General features: G+C 52.7%; 1 protein-coding gene across 1 annotated transcript in view; it reads right to left on the bottom strand.

The window, feature by feature from the left end:
- Window positions 1-4,422: 4,422 nt before the first annotated feature.
- The window catches only part of HROB (homologous recombination factor with OB-fold), a 28,959-nt gene continuing 16,876 nt past the window's right edge, over window positions 4,423-16,505 (bottom strand). The window contains exons 5-12 of the mRNA XM_059908473.1: window positions 12,437-13,606; window positions 11,118-11,201; window positions 10,003-10,143; window positions 9,295-9,403; window positions 9,021-9,106; window positions 8,519-8,644; window positions 6,593-6,710; window positions 4,423-4,634 (exon numbers count right to left, since the gene is read on the bottom strand). Coding sequence (XP_059764456.1) covers window positions 4,543-4,634; window positions 6,593-6,710; window positions 8,519-8,644; window positions 9,021-9,106; window positions 9,295-9,403; window positions 10,003-10,143; window positions 11,118-11,201; window positions 12,437-13,606 — 1,926 coding nt within the window. The 3' untranslated portion in view covers window positions 4,423-4,542. The remainder of the gene's footprint in view (window positions 4,635-6,592; window positions 6,711-8,518; window positions 8,645-9,020; window positions 9,107-9,294; window positions 9,404-10,002; window positions 10,144-11,117; window positions 11,202-12,436; window positions 13,607-16,505) is intronic.

Genomic DNA, 16,505 nt, shown 5'->3' with positions numbered 1-16,505 from the left:
AAATAGGCCCTTTGCTGTTCTGGTAAACACAGTTTGCCCAGAGTCATGATCTTGGTGCAGAGAAAGTGTTGGGTCAACCCCCAGCCCGCGGCTAGGGACAGCCCCTGCCCCTGCAGATACCCTCCAACTGGGGAGCCGGCCCTCAGCTGAGCTCCAGGTCTGCATCCTCCCACTTCTCTGGAGTGAGCATCTTGGGTTGGCAGGGTCCGAGGTGAGTGAAACAGTCAATCAGGGAAATGGACAAGACAGGGAGGGAGAGCCAGAATCAATCCCCAGGTCTCTCTGATGTTGGCTGGAGGGCAGACCCCTGCCCAGGAAATCAGGGCAGGTCAAGTCAGAGTTTGAACACCTCTTCTTGGCATCTGCACTAACAGCAATAACTCTGCACATATAGGCACAGGGCTTAACGTACTTAAATCACTTTTATATCCATCTTTACTCAGGTGACCATACATATTTTCTGGCTTGCCCAGGTAAACAGCAAGCTTGATTTTGACAATAAATTATACGATCCGGCTAATTATCACAGTTTGAACACCTCTGAGATGGGCGGTCTTATTTCTGTTTTACTGATGAGGAACTTAAGGCTTAGCAAGGTGAGACCACTTGCTCAAGGTCACAGCTCGTGAGGGGGGAGCCAGACTAGGACCACAGTGGGTCTGACTCCGTAGATGGTGCACCTTGGTGAGAGAGCCTCTCCCCACCTTCCAAGCAGGACAGCATGGTCCCTAACACTGCCTTCAATGAGTCTTGGCTAGGGTTTTTTTTTTCCCCCGCAGCTCCTAAAAGGGCTTACATGCCTGCCTGAGGAGGACCAAGGGCTTGACCTCCCAACTCTGGGGTCCAAGGAGACCTTCAAGCCACAAACCCACTCACTCAAAGTGGCTGTGCTTCCAGGAGCCTCTAGGGGGAAGAATGAGGCCGTGAAACAGCACTAAGTTCTGGCTGCCGAGCAGTGAAGGGGAGGGCAGGAGGGAGGTCAGCCCTGGCCCCAGAAGCTCTCCTCAGCCAGTGGGTGGTGGCGGGCAGCCCCTTGGCCCCTCAGGGTCCGCCTGTCCCCATCCCGCCCTGGCTGCAGGCCATGGCTGCCCCGGTCCACACACACACATACACACACACACTTTCCAGCTCCCATTCTCCCATTTTCAGTTACTATCTCAAGGCCTTTAACCTGGACCAGCCCTGCCTCCTACCTGGTGTTCCCTCCTCTGGCCACAACCCCTCTGCTCCACTGCCCAAAGGGAAGGATCTATCTAAACAGTTCATTTCCTAGCTTGAAAACGTCTGCTGACTTCCAAGCCCTGCCCTTTCCACTAACCCCCATGCCCTGGCTTGGCCTCACATCAGGCAGCTGTTCCCTCACGGATCCTCGCCTTTCCCTGCCGTTCCCTCTGCTTGGAATTCCCTTCTGACTCATCTCTCAAAGTCCACCTCAAAGGTCACCTGCGGTGAGAGACACCTGCTCAGGTCTCCCACCCCTGCGGTTCCAGCCACTCCCCAATCCGTGCTCCTGGAGGATCTCACGTGTGCTTTGTCAAGCCCGTCCCCATGTACCGTGGACCACAGCCTGCTGCGCTGGATATGGGCTCCAGAGCAGGACCTGAATGGATTCAGTTGGGGTTCTGGTACCCAGCAGGGCCTGGCACACAGTAGATTTTGTCGTGGTGTTGAGGAGCCCTTGGCTTGTCGCGGGCCGGCCTCTTATGTGTAGCACGTTGACTGAGGGCCCCTGTTCTCCGCTGGAGCAGACACTCATCTGCCTGCCCAAGTGGGTGGCAGCAGCCTGGGCTGTTTCCAGCTCTGCCCTTACCCTGCTGTTCACCCACTCTGGCCCCAGCCTCTTGGTGGTATTCCAGGGTGCGGGATCCCAGAGGAGGAATGAGATCACGCCCAGCGAGGGCTTGGAGATCCTCAGAGAAAGGCGGCTCTATCCTCAGAGAATGGCACCCATTCGATGTTTTAATTGCCCTGCCAACAGCCCAGCTGAGCACCCACAGCTGGGTTCCCAGGGTTGGGAGCTGGCAAAGTGGGATGGGGCCAAGAGGGGCCTTCTCCCGAGGCTCTCAGTAGTCATGGTCAGCGGGGCCTGAGGCTGTTCTGACCTCCCCAGCCTCTCTGCAGCCTTCTTGTTACAGGCCTGAAGGTGCTCTGACTACAGATCAGTCCTCAGAGCTACCATATGTTCTGTCCCCTGTCCTTAGCCTTAACTTCCTGAGGGCAGAAAAACTAACCTCAGCATTAACTTCCTGAGGCCTTTACTTCAACCCACACATGAACCCACAGGGAGCCCAGTTTTACTGGCAGGAACAGTGCCAGGCAACTGGATACCCAGCCTGCCTTCTGGGAGCTCAGAGCCTGTGGGGGGATGAAGCACACAAGAAACCAGGGCATCTGTCAGGATTGCGAGCAGCAGAGACCAGAGCTCAAGGGGGCTGAGTGAGGATGGGCAACGCAGGCCAGGGGCACGGGTGGTTTAGGTGCAGGAAGACCACCCGGCATAGATGGGCTCTGGCCCAGATCTAAGCTACAGAAGCAGAGCTGGGGAGTTAGCAGCACAGGGAAGAGAAAGAAGTGCGTGGTGTGCTCAGGTAGGAAGACCAAGTGAGGGTGTGAAAGGGCAGTGCTGGTGAATTAGCCCCTTCTTGTTCCTGGGCTTGGGCCACAAAAGCCTTCTAGAACGGAGCCCCACTGCCACCAGCAGCCAGCTGAACATGGAGTTCCTAAAGTACTTGCTCACTTCAGCTTTGAGACTGGGATCCGTGGGATCAGCTTTTCTTTGGAAAAAGGGAGACTAACACCTTCTCCCAGAGCCGTACCAAGCCCATTGGAGGCCCTGACTCACAGCTGCCTGGTGAAGGCTGAGGCAGAGGCAGGTGAGGCTGGCTGTCAAACTGGGGTCTTTAACCCACACCCCCTCAACCATGTGTTGAGAGAATCTTCCTTTCCTCCCTTCATTCCAGAAAGGAAAACAAGGTTGGTTGGCAACTTGGTATAATTAGACCTTTTACACCCCACCCATGACCCTTGTCCAATTCTTGCCTGAAAAGTGGTACAGAGAAGCTACAGTGGTGAAGAGTTGCTTGGCAACAAAATTAATAAAGTAGTAGTAGACTCTAACCCAAAGTATAAAATAAATATCCATGACTCCATACAGATATAAATGGGTGGTTGAGAGAAAAATAAGGGAAAACAGACCAATCTCCCATGCAGAAGAATTCCAAATAATCCATGTAGATATTCTGCCCTTAAGAAGGTAGAACGTAACTCCTCATTCCTTAAGTGTGGGCAGCAGAGTGAATTCCTTCCAAAGGGTATCGTGCGTAAAGGGAGAAAAACAGTAACTTGACGGTGGAGAAATCTGGCAAATCTGACAAACCCTACTTCAGCCAGGTGATCAGTGTCAACACCAACCCTTGATATGATGTGATGAGAAAAGCACCTTACCTCTGAGGTCTTCCTCCCTCAAACACATAACCCCAGTCTAATCATGAAGGCACACCAGACAAATTCCCATAGAGAGACATCCGACAACATGCTGGACCTGCGCTCCTCGAAGCTGTCAAGGTCATTAAGAAACAAGGAAAGTTGGAGAAACTACCACAGCCAAGAAGAACCTAAAGGGACACGATGACTAAATGTAACGTGAGATCCTGGAAGAGAAAAAAGGACATCAGGGGAAAACTGAGTAATGTGAATAAAGTATGGAATTCAGTTAATAATAATGTATCAATACTGGTTCTTTAGTTGCAACAAATCTACCATACTAATGTAAGATGGCAGCAATAGGGGAGACTGGGTGTGGGGTATATGAGAACTCCCTGTAACATCTTCGCAATAATTCTATAAATCTAAAACTGTCTACAAGAAAAAGTTCATAGTAAAAAAAAAGGAGAGAGAGAGAAAACGAGTGGCTTGGCTCTGCCCTGGCCAAGGTACCACCGGCAGGGCAGACAGAACAAGGAGCAGCGAGGCTGGAAACAAGGGAGGTGGGTGAAGCAGGCGGCTGCTTTATTTCAGAATAAGGCACCTCAGCCATACTCCTGCCCCCGCACCTGGGAGCCCTGGGCACAGGTGAGCTGGCCAGCTACAGGCCTCAAGAGACGAAGCAGAGGGAAGTCTGAGCGTTCCTTCCTTGTTCAGAGGGACAGGTCGCCACTGCTGTGGTGTGGCTCCTCTTAGCTCCTCAGCTGTCCGTGGACTAGGGAGTAAAGGGACCAGGCCCAGCATCCTCTAAATTCAAGCTGAGGTGGGAGAATGCACACCTTCCCTGTTGGAGGAGGAGAAGGAATATGCACCCGAGGGCCTGGAGGACAGTAGAGCTGGAGAGTTGATCCTGGGCAGAGTTCCGGTTGCCAAAGGAAGACCCAAAGTGACGGCACTGCAGAATCCGAGGGACGAGGGTGTTCTCAGGGTAAGTGTCCAGGGTGGGAGCAGCCAGAGAAGTCCCGGAACTTTGTTTTCCAATTGTGTTGGTCTTCCTCTCTCCCCGGGACGTGATCAGACACAACCAGAGCTTTGCCTGGGTGCTGAGAGGCTGCCGGCTCATGGGGGGTGCCCTGCCTTGGGGGAGTCCCAACTGCTGGTCCCACAGAAGAAGTCCTCAGGGAGCTCGCTCAGGAGTCCATCTAGGTCATCTGCATCTGCGGCGGGGGGGGGGGGGGGGGTGGATAGAGAGGGCAGGGAGACTTAGTGATAATATTATTAGGGCTCCACGTAGCTCAGAGCCAAAGCTCCCGCCCCTCGGGAGGGCTGTCAGGGAGGTGGCTCGCCCGGCCGCCAGCACCCACACTGATGGGCCTGAGGCCGGCCCGCCTTCCACCTCCCCTCTGCTCCCCACATACCCACACGCAACAAAAGGCAGAGGCAAAATGCCCGGGCCACTTTGCTAAGAAAGAGGCTCCCCCTGGGCCTTCATGGCTCCTCTTTCCATCCAGAGGTACAGTGCCTGAGCAGAAAGGCTTCAGAGGTCCCCTAGTGCAACCTTTGCGTTGGACAGAGGGAGAAAGAAGGCCAGGAAAAGTCATTAGATGTGTTCAGAATCACACAGTTCATTAACCTGGTTTCTCATCGGCAGAGCGGGAGACATCATCGTCCCCTCCCCCAAAGTGCCTTGTGGGCAGAGGGGACAAAAGTATCTGTCCCTGACTACAGTTCTTGGATGGGGTGCTTCTGTCTGAGAACTTGGAAACAGAGCTGACCTCAGTAAGCCCTACTGCTACTCTGACTGTTAACAAGGGCAGCTAACGCGTACCGGGGGCACGCTGGGTGCCGGGCACAGGGCTGCACACGTTATACTCATCACTTCATGTCGGTCTCACAGGGCCCCTTTAGAGGGCATCTCGTGGTAGTTCGTGCTATAATCCCCACTTTACCTGAGAGAACAGGGTTTAAAGAGGTCAACAACTTCCCAAAGTAGCATCCCTTTGACACCAGAGCCATAGCTTCCAACTAGAAAACTCCCACTGAATGGACGGGATCAGAAAGCCCTAGAGTCAGTCAGGCTGGAAACTATACCTGCAGAGGCCAGCTCCTAGTCTGGCACAGAGCACTCGATAAACACTGCTGCTGGAAGGACAGAAGTCAGTTTGGGGACATTCAAATTTAATTGGGGTGACCAGCACTGTACTCAGGGAAGCAGGACTGGAATTTGATTATAACAAAAAAAGTTGCCCCTCACTAGCTACACTGTGACCGTCTGAAGAAACACTAGGTTAAATGAAGGGGAGTGAGCCTAGGAAAATGGGAATCATAGTAGGAATCCACATTTGTGTCTCCTAGCGCTGCCCGGCCACCACCAGCAGCTGCCGCCTGGCAGGTCTGTCCCTACAGTGGAGATATGACACCAACCACACATTCTACAGGCAACTCGCCTCACTCTTATACTATGACCACCAGCAACCTTCTGATGATGGTTCGGCTTGTCATCAAGCTGACTTACAAGGAGACAGCGCAAGATTCTAGAGAAGATTCCAGCATATAGGGTAGATACTTTTTCATACAATATAAATAAATGGGCTTTGTGGTTTATCCATTGGTCTACTGTGAATTTGGTTAACGTCGAGACACCTATCCATAATCCCACGAACTTTAGGGCCAAACAGGGTTGAATTTATGGAATCAAAGAGCCTTCACCTGGGTAAGGCTCCCTCCTGAGGAACAAGTTGGCCCTCCCCTAAAAGGTCTGTATTTGGGCCTCTCAGGTCTGTATCCTGGTCCCATCCTAACCACATGGATGTCTGACCCCTCAGCACCACCTGGAGGGCCTTGGAGCTTAGTCACTATGGGGAAATCTGCCTCTGAGGTCTGGCCATCAGCCCACAGAAGACTCAAGGATGGTGCCAGTCTATCTCCCCCTGTGGCTAATAGCACATGGCCTGGAAACTGGGGAGCTTCGGTTCATTCTTTGTGTTAATTAGTTTGTGGCCTGCAGCCTCGCCAGAGAACACACCACATCTGATTTCTGTTAAGATTCTGTAAGGTCCAAAGATTCACAGGAGGAGGAACAAGATGCAGCCAGAACAATCTGGCTGAGCTATTCAAGAGGAAATAGAAGGAGAACCTCTTTTGCTCCTGGGTAGGCTGACGGCCTTACCTGCTTCTGGGAGTTCTTTCTCAGGTGACGCCCCTGCCTCTGGGTTCTGTGCTATTCTGAGGCCTTTCCCAGGCTTCTCGGTCTCATGCTGGAGGCTTTCATGGAAGCTTCCTGGATCCTGGGGACAGAGGATCTGGTTACCAATACCTGTGCCCCTGAAATCCCTCTGGACAGTTCTGTGCAAACAACCTCAAAGGAATAGGTGGGGACTCAGGAAAGACAGGAGAGAGGAACGTGGCAGCGGCCAGTCACCCAGGCCCATGCTGTGGGGAGGGAGCTGAAACGCCAAACACCCCGAACAGCAGACAGTTAAAAAAATAAAAGAAAACAGAAAACTTTTGGCTGATTTTCTTTTCTAACTCTGCTGGTATCTGATGTTTTAGGGAATCTCTATAACTGGAGCAGAGAGTGAAGACACCATTCAGAATTATGCTGAGGAGCTAGCCTGGAATTAAAAATGAGCTGTTAACAATCCCCAAACTAGCTAATATATGAACAGGTAATTAAAATTAGTAATTAAACCTGTTAACCATGGTTAGCCCTAGGGAATGGAAGTGGAGAAGGGTCAGTTTCACATTGCTTTATTCTGTACCATTTCAATTTTTTTTTTGGCCGCACCTCACAGCGAGCGGGATCTTAGTTCCCTGACCAGGCATCAAACCCGTGCCCCCTGCAGTGGAAGCACAGAGTCCTAACCACTGGACGACCAGGGAATTCCTGGGGTGACTTGAAATTTAAAAGGAAATCAAGATGGGACTTCTCTGGTGGCGCAGTGGTTAAGAATCCACCTGCCAATGCAGGGGACACAGGTTCGAGCCCCAGTCCGGGAAGATCCCACATGCCGTGGAGCAACTAAGCCCATGCGCCACAACTACTGAGCCTGCGAGCCACAACTACTGAGCCCACGCACTGCAACTACTGAAGCCCGTGCGCCCTAGAGCCCGCGCTCCGCAACTAGAAGCCACTGCAATGAGAAGCCTGCGCACTGCAGTGAAGAGTAGCCCCCGCTCGCCGCAACTAGAGAAAGCCACGCGCAGCAACGAAGATCCAACGCAGCCAAAAAAATAATTAAAAAAAAAAAAATGGAAATCAAGATGCTGTTTTTAGAAGTGGGGTGATATTGAGAGAATGAAGAAGGTTAGGGAGAAAGATGAGAAGCAGCAAGTTAGAACTAAACATGTAACTTGACTAGATGTCATCGAGTCTAACCCACTCATTTTATAGACAAAGCAACAGCAAGGGAGGGGACAGGACTTGCCCAAGGTCATGTTACAAATTTCCAGCAGAGCAGGGCCATAACCGAGGTCTCCTGACCCCCAGGCCAAGTCATGACGACAACCCAGGATCCCAGGAAGGTGGGGGTGGCCACAGACGGGACACTGTGTGTCAAGTCAAGGCCGGGCCCTGCACCCTCACCCTGGAGTGGAGCTGCCTGGAACCCAGCCTCCCTTGGTTCCCAAAGGAGTTCTGGGCCGGCGCCCCCTCACCTAGCAGAGGTGGAAACCAGGAGGGAAGATGCAGAGCAAGTGCTGGCTCACCTGACCATCTGTAGCTGTCTGTTCTCTGTACTGCCACCTGCAGCAAATCCAACCCTCAGTCACTCACTGAGGGCCCCACCCCGTCGTGGACCCTCAACTCGGTTAGTTCTCAAGTGACTCCCATGCTCGCCGACGTTCAGGTCTGCCATCAGACACTCAGGGATCCACCCAGAAGCCAGCTGCTCCTCTAGGTCCTGTTACTGTGCCATCTGGCAGGTGGCTGGACCAGGGACAGGAGGAGATGGCCCTGTCCCCAAAGGGCATCTTTTCACCTCAGGGCAACTGTCCACTTCACATCCCTGCTCCCCAGGATGGAGGAGGGGAAGAAATCAGAAGGCCCAGGCGGAAAGCAGCTCTACCCATCCGCACTCCATCTTGCTCCTCTTACCGTGGGGAAGGGCTGAGACGGCTTGAGGAAGTTCCCATCCCCAGAATCTGGGCTATAAACGTGGACCAGGTTGTTGGGCGTCACGTTGAGGTAGTGATTTCGGAGTGAAGGAGAGAACACTCCGATCTGGAGTAGAGAAAGGGGGGGAAGGTGTCCAATGTCCTGACAGAGCGCTAGGTGCTGCCGGACGGCCACCCAGTCCCGCCGGCCTCAGCCTTGCTAGCCCCTGCACCAGGGTCACAGAAATCACTCCTGCCGCGGCCCTGGTGCCAGAGTAGAACCGCGTACCCCATCCTCGGCCCCTCACAGCACAACCCCCACCCCCATCTGCCCCCTGAAGGATGGCAGTCAGGCCTTTACTCAGCTCCAGTGAGCCAGGGTCTTGCACTAGGGCAGCCACTCTCTGCCTGGGCCCTGGGAGGGCAGGGAGCCAGAGGGACAACCAGGGGCTCTCTCCAGGGCGGGAGGCGGGAGAGCAGGTCCCCATCTGGAGCTCCCGTACCTGCTTTAGCAGCAGCACTGAGCCAGGCTTCAGCTCATTCTGGCGTGTCTCCAGCAGCAACCTGTGCACCGTGCCCTGCATCTCTCCTGCAAACACCACGCCGCCCATCAGTATCAGGGTCAAGGGCAGCACAGCGACTGGTTTGGGCCCTGGCTGGGACGGGGGTTGTAGACTGCCTCAATTTTCCTAGCTGCAAATGGAGAGGGTGGCTCCTCCTCACCTCCTGACCTCAACGCGGCCACTCGTCAGACACTCCCAGGACTTAACTCCTCACCCGTGGGGTCCTTGAAAACCGCACTGGCGTCCACTGTGCTCCGAGTCAGGGACTTGATCATCACTGCCATGTTGGGGACTTTGTTCCTGGGCAGCTGCTTCAGGGCTGCCTGGTTACAAGGAGAGGCATTTGCTGAGCCAGCCACGTCCCACCTGTAAGGTTCCCAAGTGTGCCAGGGCAACCCAGGGAGGGGGGCAGAGCACTGGTGTGGTGATGATCTTCCTTTTCAGAGGGCAAAGGGGCAGTTTAAAGGGCTCATCCCATCTCCCTCTGGCAGACCCGAAGCTGGTGGGCCTTCATTTGTCTGCCCTGCCTCCTTTCTTTTGTGTGTTTATGTGTATGTATTCATACAGAGCTCCATCACACAGGCCACAGGCAGGAATACGTCAGCACATGTACTAACATGAGTCTGCACGTGACCTTTGACCTCTGGGGAGCCCTAGGGGTAGCAGTGTGTTTACCCTACCCCATTCAGGGCCCAGATGTGCAGACACATGCCCATAACCCACCTCCACCTATGCCAGATACTGTGAAAAGGCAGGTGAGTGGAAGATACAACCAAAGGGGCTTCATGTTGCCACTCAGAGACAGGCGTGGGGTAGCAGGGAGCAAACAAAGAGCCCCTTTCCTAAGGTGGAGCAGGGCAGGAGGTTGGTGAAAGGGATAAAAATGGTCTTCCCTTTGGGTCTCAGCACCCAGGACCCTTACCTTCCGCAGCACCATGATGATGCTGTAGGTACAGAGGAAACAGGTAGGGTCTCTCTCATCCAGGCCCAGAGCAGATTTCATGGTCAGCCAGGGCCCTCGCCCAAAGTCCTCCTCCACCGATGCCTGGGAACTAGTAACAATCTGGCACAACAGAGCAGAAGGGGAGCCTGCATTAACAGGTCCGCTTTGCTAGAGGCCTTGACTGAGCTGGGATGGAGGGGTGGGAGAGGCAAGGGCAAACTCCCTGCAGCACGGTGGCCACACTCTCTCCCTTCATGTATCTCCAAGTTCAGAAAATGGTGTGTGAAACCTTGTGGCATATCACGTCTTTCACTGAGAAGCAATAGCAAAGGTACTCTTAACTCAGTTTATTTTAAATCAGGCCCTGACTTTAATTACATTAATGCAAAAGGCTATCTATGCTTGTCTCTTACAATGGACTTGCAAAGTCTTAGGGCTAGGGAGCCCCCACAAACATTTATAGTTTTCCAGGCAATTTTGAAACCAATTATATTTTATTTGGGATGCCTCTGGCTTTAACTATTCACCTTCTTATATTAAAAAATGCTTTGAATCCAGGTGAGTATTTATTGCTTTGGAGCTGAAATGGACTGGTGGATCTGCAGAGCTACAGCAAAGAGAAAAACTTCTAGAGAGAATTAAAAGCAGAAGTGGGTCTGGGAGCGGAGCAGGTCAACCAGAATCCCAGGGAGGAGGGAGGCTGGGTCTCACCCACCAAGAGGGAACCCACCAGAGGCAAGATGAAGCCAGATCCTTCCCAGCTTGATTCCCAGAAACCTGAAAGGCAGGGTTCCTGAGACACAATTTCCTGACAGCTATTACACTCTCCTCCTCTGAGGGAAGATGGAGTTAGCTGGGCCTTTCTTTCTTAGCTGGGAAAGAAGGCTGGACTCATGGTATCGGTTCACACCCCTCTGGCATCAGGATAGGCTTCACCTTATGCCAGGAAAATCGCCACCTCCCCAAATGCCCCGTGGACCCCAGGGAACAGGCCAAGCAGCACAGACTCTGATTCTCAGCTACTGAAACATGTAGGGATGTCCCTCACTCCTAAATGATCCCCAGGAAGTTAACATTTGCATGGAATTAGTTACCTCTGTCCGGAATTTAGCCAGAGCACCATGAGTCGGAGTCTGGGGCGTGGAAACCATGATGTCGTCCAGATTTTTCCCACTGTGCTACAAGGGGAGAGAGGAGGAGAAGACGAGAGCAAGCTCAGCAGCTGTTATTTACAAGTACAGCTTCTTGTCTGGGTTACATAATGAGTTCAGGAAACTATCAGGGACAATTAACACATAGTACATCTCTCCTAACGAAGTCTCAGGAGCCTTGCTGGCAGCTCAAAAAAGATGCTTTGGGGATCATTTTGGGAGTGTGAGGAAGCTAGAGCTGGCCCAGGAACAAACCCCAGGGCTTCCTGAAGGGGGCGATCACTTGAATAGAAAGGCCTGAGATGAGTAAAAGGGCAGCCTTCCCCAAACCCCTTCTCAGGGACCTCATCCTTCCCTACAGACATCCATCCCAGGAGGAATGTACATGGTCTCCTTGGATTTCTCTTAAAGTGCCAGGGAAGAGCAAGTTAACAGGTAGGAATTGTTTCCAACACCCTTCAAATGTGAGGAAAGGGGGTAACCTATCACAACCAGACCAGATCCTCAGAGTCCAATTATCTGGGATCTGATCCAAGAGTAGTCTGATGGACCCCGTCTCTCCACTGCTGCCGAAAACTACACACGCAGCTCAGCCCCAACTCCCCCACGTTGACCCCACACACCAGCTACCAGTGATTCTGTAGATCTCCCAGAGCATCTGTGCCTTTGCACACGCTCTCCCGTCTTTCCACTGCTGAAATGTCCTCCAGGACACAACCTTCCGACACACACCTCCGTAAACCTCCTACTCATCCCTCCAGAGCCCACGCAGCAAGCCCAAGGAGCACAGCGTCTCCCCAGCACCCAGGGAATGACCTCTACTCTCCCTGTGCCTTTTATGTGTAATCGTTTGTTTGTGTCTGCTTCTTCCACTCTCCTGGAAACTCCTTAGGACGGGAATTATTTCTATGTTAATCTCTGTATTCTCAGGTCCAAGCAAAGCGCCCAACACATACCAGTCCTTAGCAAATATAAGTGAATGAATCTTCCTGCCCTGATGCTAGGAAACAGTAGATGCTCAACAAACGTATGTAAATTGTGACATTCTCAAGCCTTAAGCATCTGTCTCACATGTGGGTTTTCAAGCATTCAATTCTTCCCACTTCTTCTGACTTCCTCCACAGCTTTGGAAACGCTCCCTCTCTGCACTTCCTTCCTCCCCTTCCTGGGGGGCGTGAAGATCCTCTGGGACTCTGCTGCTCTCCTGGGCCCCCAGCAGCCTGGGGAGCTCCGGCTCTGGCCAGAGAGAAGCTGTCACTCACCTGGTGAGGCAGGAGCCCTGCTGGGCCGGGGAAGCGGCGCGTTTTGGCGCGGGTGGAGGTGCAGGTGGACTGCTGGGGTGTCCGGTTGGCAGCAGTGACCAGCCGCACCAGGTGGTTCGTGACGATGGGCATCTGCAGAGCGGCTTGAGGGACTGGGGAAGGACGGGGGCCCTTCAGGGTGCTGACAGGAGACTCGACAGAAGATGCTGGAGCTCGGGGCCGGAAGGGCCCCCGAGGAAATAATCCAGAGATAGTCCTTGAGGGAGTAGCACAGCTTGAGTTGGGAGTTCGTGGTGTAAGAAAATGAGGTTTGCCAGTTAAGCAGGCATTTGGAGACTGGAATGGCTGACCAGGGAAATGATTTTGAGGGCTGCTCTGAACGAGCCTGCCAGCAGCTTGGAGAGGCTGGGGTGCTTGAGGAGGGGGACCATCGGGAGAGACTTCCCAATGGGGTTGCTGACCGCGAACCACTGAGGCAGTTGGGACAGGAAGGTTACCCGTGGCACCAGGCCTCAAGCGGGACTGTGGAGTCCCACAGCGGACAACAGGATCCAGGGGCGCATCCCGGGCTGACGGGATACCAGTTATGTGGGTTGCAGGCATGGGCCCCTTTTGGCAAGGTCTGCTCAGATCAGCTGCCCGGGCCTTTTTAGCCAATGTTGAGTCCTCCCGCCGCCAGGTGGGCAGGATTCCTGTGGCCTCACCGCTAACTCCAAGTTCCAGCTCCATGCCGGGGCCCTCCAGCTCCATGCTTGCCAGGACCTTATCAAATTCATCTTGTTCAGGCCCCTCAAAGCCACCAATCACCTGCTGTTTGCTCTTGAAGGTGAGCTGGGGGTGGGAGACTGAGGACTGGGGTCTTACTGGGGTCTCACTGAGCACTTCTGTCAGTGTCACTCTTCCCTGATTGCGAGTCCAGCTGCTGGACATTGAGACAGGCCTTAGGGGAGCTGCTCCTGTGGAAGGTGGACCCCCAACGGCCCTGGGCATGCCGGAGGTAGAAAGGCGGAGTCCCAGGGCTGGCAGGCCCGCAGCCTCTGAAGGAGCAGTGGGGCATGGCAGTAGCTGGGCCTCCTGTGGCCGGGAAGAGACAGGTCTCAGGCACCCAGCATTCACAGGCCGTGAGCCAGCAAACTGGTTCTCTGCATTCTCCACAGCCGACAAGAAATCCTACAAAGAAGCACAGACAGTGGATCTTGGCATCTGGAAATCAAGAAACACTCTGCTTTTACTGTTTCGGGCATGTGGTGTGTCTGTGTGTGCAGATACACACAAACAAGAAACCAAGGTGTGAAAGGCAGTGGTGGACTCTCTCACCACCTTTGACCTTGCCCAGGAGCCCACAATGAGGCTTCTATCAGACACGTTCTAAGGCTAAGTCTTCAGGTAGCTTCTCTCTTTCTTCAGTCTCAGGTAGGGGGTGGGGAGGGGTGGTGGTGGCAGTTGGGGGAGCAGTAGGAGAAGCAAAGGAACCAGGTCACCCAGGAGTCAAACAAATCATCCAAGGTCACACACCCATCTCAAGGAAATTAGCTTTGTGGTGTCGAGCCTGTGCACTAGGGCTCTACCCATCTGGTCCTGCTGCCTGTCCTCCACCCACTCCTCACCCCCACCACACACACACACACGCGCACACACACACACACGCATACACACATACACGCACGCACGCACACACACGCGCACACACACACACACACGCACACACTTAGTCTTCAGTAAGCCAGAGAGTCCTTGGAGCCTGCAAAACAGACAGAAGTTAAATATAGCTTTTCAGGCAAGGTAAATTAAGTATGGATTCCGGTTGGGAAGCAATGTGAGATTGACACCTTCAAGAGCAACAGACCTGTTCTGAAGGTGTCAGAACTGCTGATTTAACTGACAGGAAGGTCCCCTCCACCCCCACCCCCTGCTGCTGCACTGGACTGTCCAGGCTAGAGAAAGGATCTTTCTTGCTTCGCGTATTATCAGGAGAGTAGCATACTCTAACAGGACTACCTTAGGACTTAGTAATAATAGTATTATAATTACAGCAGCAATAAAATCCTGATGACCCTGGGAGTTGATGGAGCCCTTTTCCGCTGAAGAGCTGCCTCTCAGACATGATGTCATCTGTCTTGGGAAGGGGGAAAGGGACTGGTCATGAAACAGAAACTTGAGCTGTCAGAGTCCGTCACTCTTAATTCCATTACTAGCCTAGCAGTCCTACCATGACCTGGTAAGACCCAGGAGGGTCATTTTTTTCAGCCCGTAATTACACATCTCCAAAGCTGAAAGACAAAGACAAGGACACATACATATCTCCTTGACAAAGCTGGCAGTTTTGAATTATTTGTAAAAACAAAAATCAAGTCCCCAAGTGATAACAAAACATCTAACATTTGAAAAACCTCACTGGGTGCCAGGTACCATGTAAACATTTTACCAGAATTCTCACCATGAGTTCTCATGATGACCCTATGAAGAGGTACTATTATTGTCCCTGTTTTATGGATACAGAAACGGAGACTCAGAGAGGTTAAGTAACTTCACAGAACCAGGACTGGAACACATAAGTGCCTTTGTCACTATGTCCTGGGGCCTCAATGAATGAGACAAGCCAGAGATGGAATTTTAAGAGGTCTGAGGAAGGTCTGTTTTTCCCTTCAAACCTCGGGTTCCAAAAGCCTCAAAGGAGGGAAGCGTGGGACTGTGGCTGCCAGAAGCGTCCCCGGTGCAGCATTCACCATCTCACTAGGCACGAATTAGGCATCTGGACAAATTGTAAACGTGATTTTTAAAGCAAATCACTGGGAGACAAAAAAGTAGGTTTGAATGGCTTGTCATTGATAAACTAGAGCAACTCTACTCTATAAATGTAGTTTAATAGTTTCCATGTACATTAGACTGGAGTCAGGAGGCCATCCTGGCTGTTGGTGTTGTATTCTTTCTTTTTTATTTATTTATTCATTTATTTATTTGGCTGCATTCAGTCTTCGTTGCTGCACACGGGCTTTCTCTGATTGCATAGAGCAGGGGCTACTCTTCGTTGCAGTGCGCGGGCTTCTCACTGCAGTGGTTTCTCTTGTTGCGGAGCTCGGGCTTTAGGGCACGCGGGCTCAGTAGTTGTGGCTTGTGGGCTCCGGAGAGCAGGCTCAGTAGTTGTGGCGCACGGGCTTAGTTGCTCTGCAGCATGTGGGATCTTCCCGGACCAGGGATGGAACCCGTGTCCCCTGCATTGGCAGGCGGGTTCTTAACCACTGCACCACCAGGGAAGTCCCTGGTGCTGTATTCTTAAGCAATTTAATTTATCTTTTGGAGATTTACTCACTTAAATCCTGTTTCTTTCTGAAAAGGATTTGAGATAGCAATTTTGGGCCTCCTAGATGAAACTATATCTGTTAGATCTGAGTGGGAAGACAGCTGTGCAGATCACTAGTTCAGTGGTCTCTGGCTGCACCCAGAGATTAGAAATACCCCTGCCTGGGCCCATTCCGAGAAATTCTGATGTAACTGGTGTGTGGCAGGGCCTCGGCAGAGGTGATTCTAACATGCCAGCTTCAGATCTAGTCTAACGTGTCATCTTCTGAGGAGAGAGGGAGAAGGGAAGAATGTTTGTGGCAGAAGAACGGCCATCATGGGATAGGAGAGAAAATGGAAGGCCACAGAATGCAGTACTTTGCCCTGGCTCAGGTAGCCAGTTGGTGACCCCGGGCCTCCTGCTGTCCAGTAACTGTGCTGTCTCTGACTCTCCCTAAACTTTCTTCCCACATCAAGTACGTCATCGTGGGGCTTCCCTGGTGGCTCAGTGGTTAAGAATCCGCCTGCCAATGCAGGGGACACGGGTTCGAGCCCTGGTCCAGGAAGATCCCACATGCAGCAGAGCAACTAAGCCCATGTGCCACAACTACTGAGCCTGCGCTCTAGAGCCCGCGAGCCACCACTACTGAGCCCGCGTGCCACAACTATTGCAGCCCGCACGCCTAGAGCCTGTGCTCCACAACAAAGAGAAGCAACCGCAATGAGAAGCCCACACACCCCAACAAAGAGCAGCCCCCGCTCGCTGCAACTAGAGAAAGCCCGCCTGCAG

Source organism: Balaenoptera ricei, chromosome 20 (genome assembly GCF_028023285.1).
Source record: "Balaenoptera ricei isolate mBalRic1 chromosome 20, mBalRic1.hap2, whole genome shotgun sequence".
NCBI lineage: Eukaryota > Metazoa > Chordata > Mammalia > Artiodactyla > Balaenopteridae > Balaenoptera > Balaenoptera ricei.
This window is presented reverse-complemented; position numbering and strand designations above follow the sequence as displayed.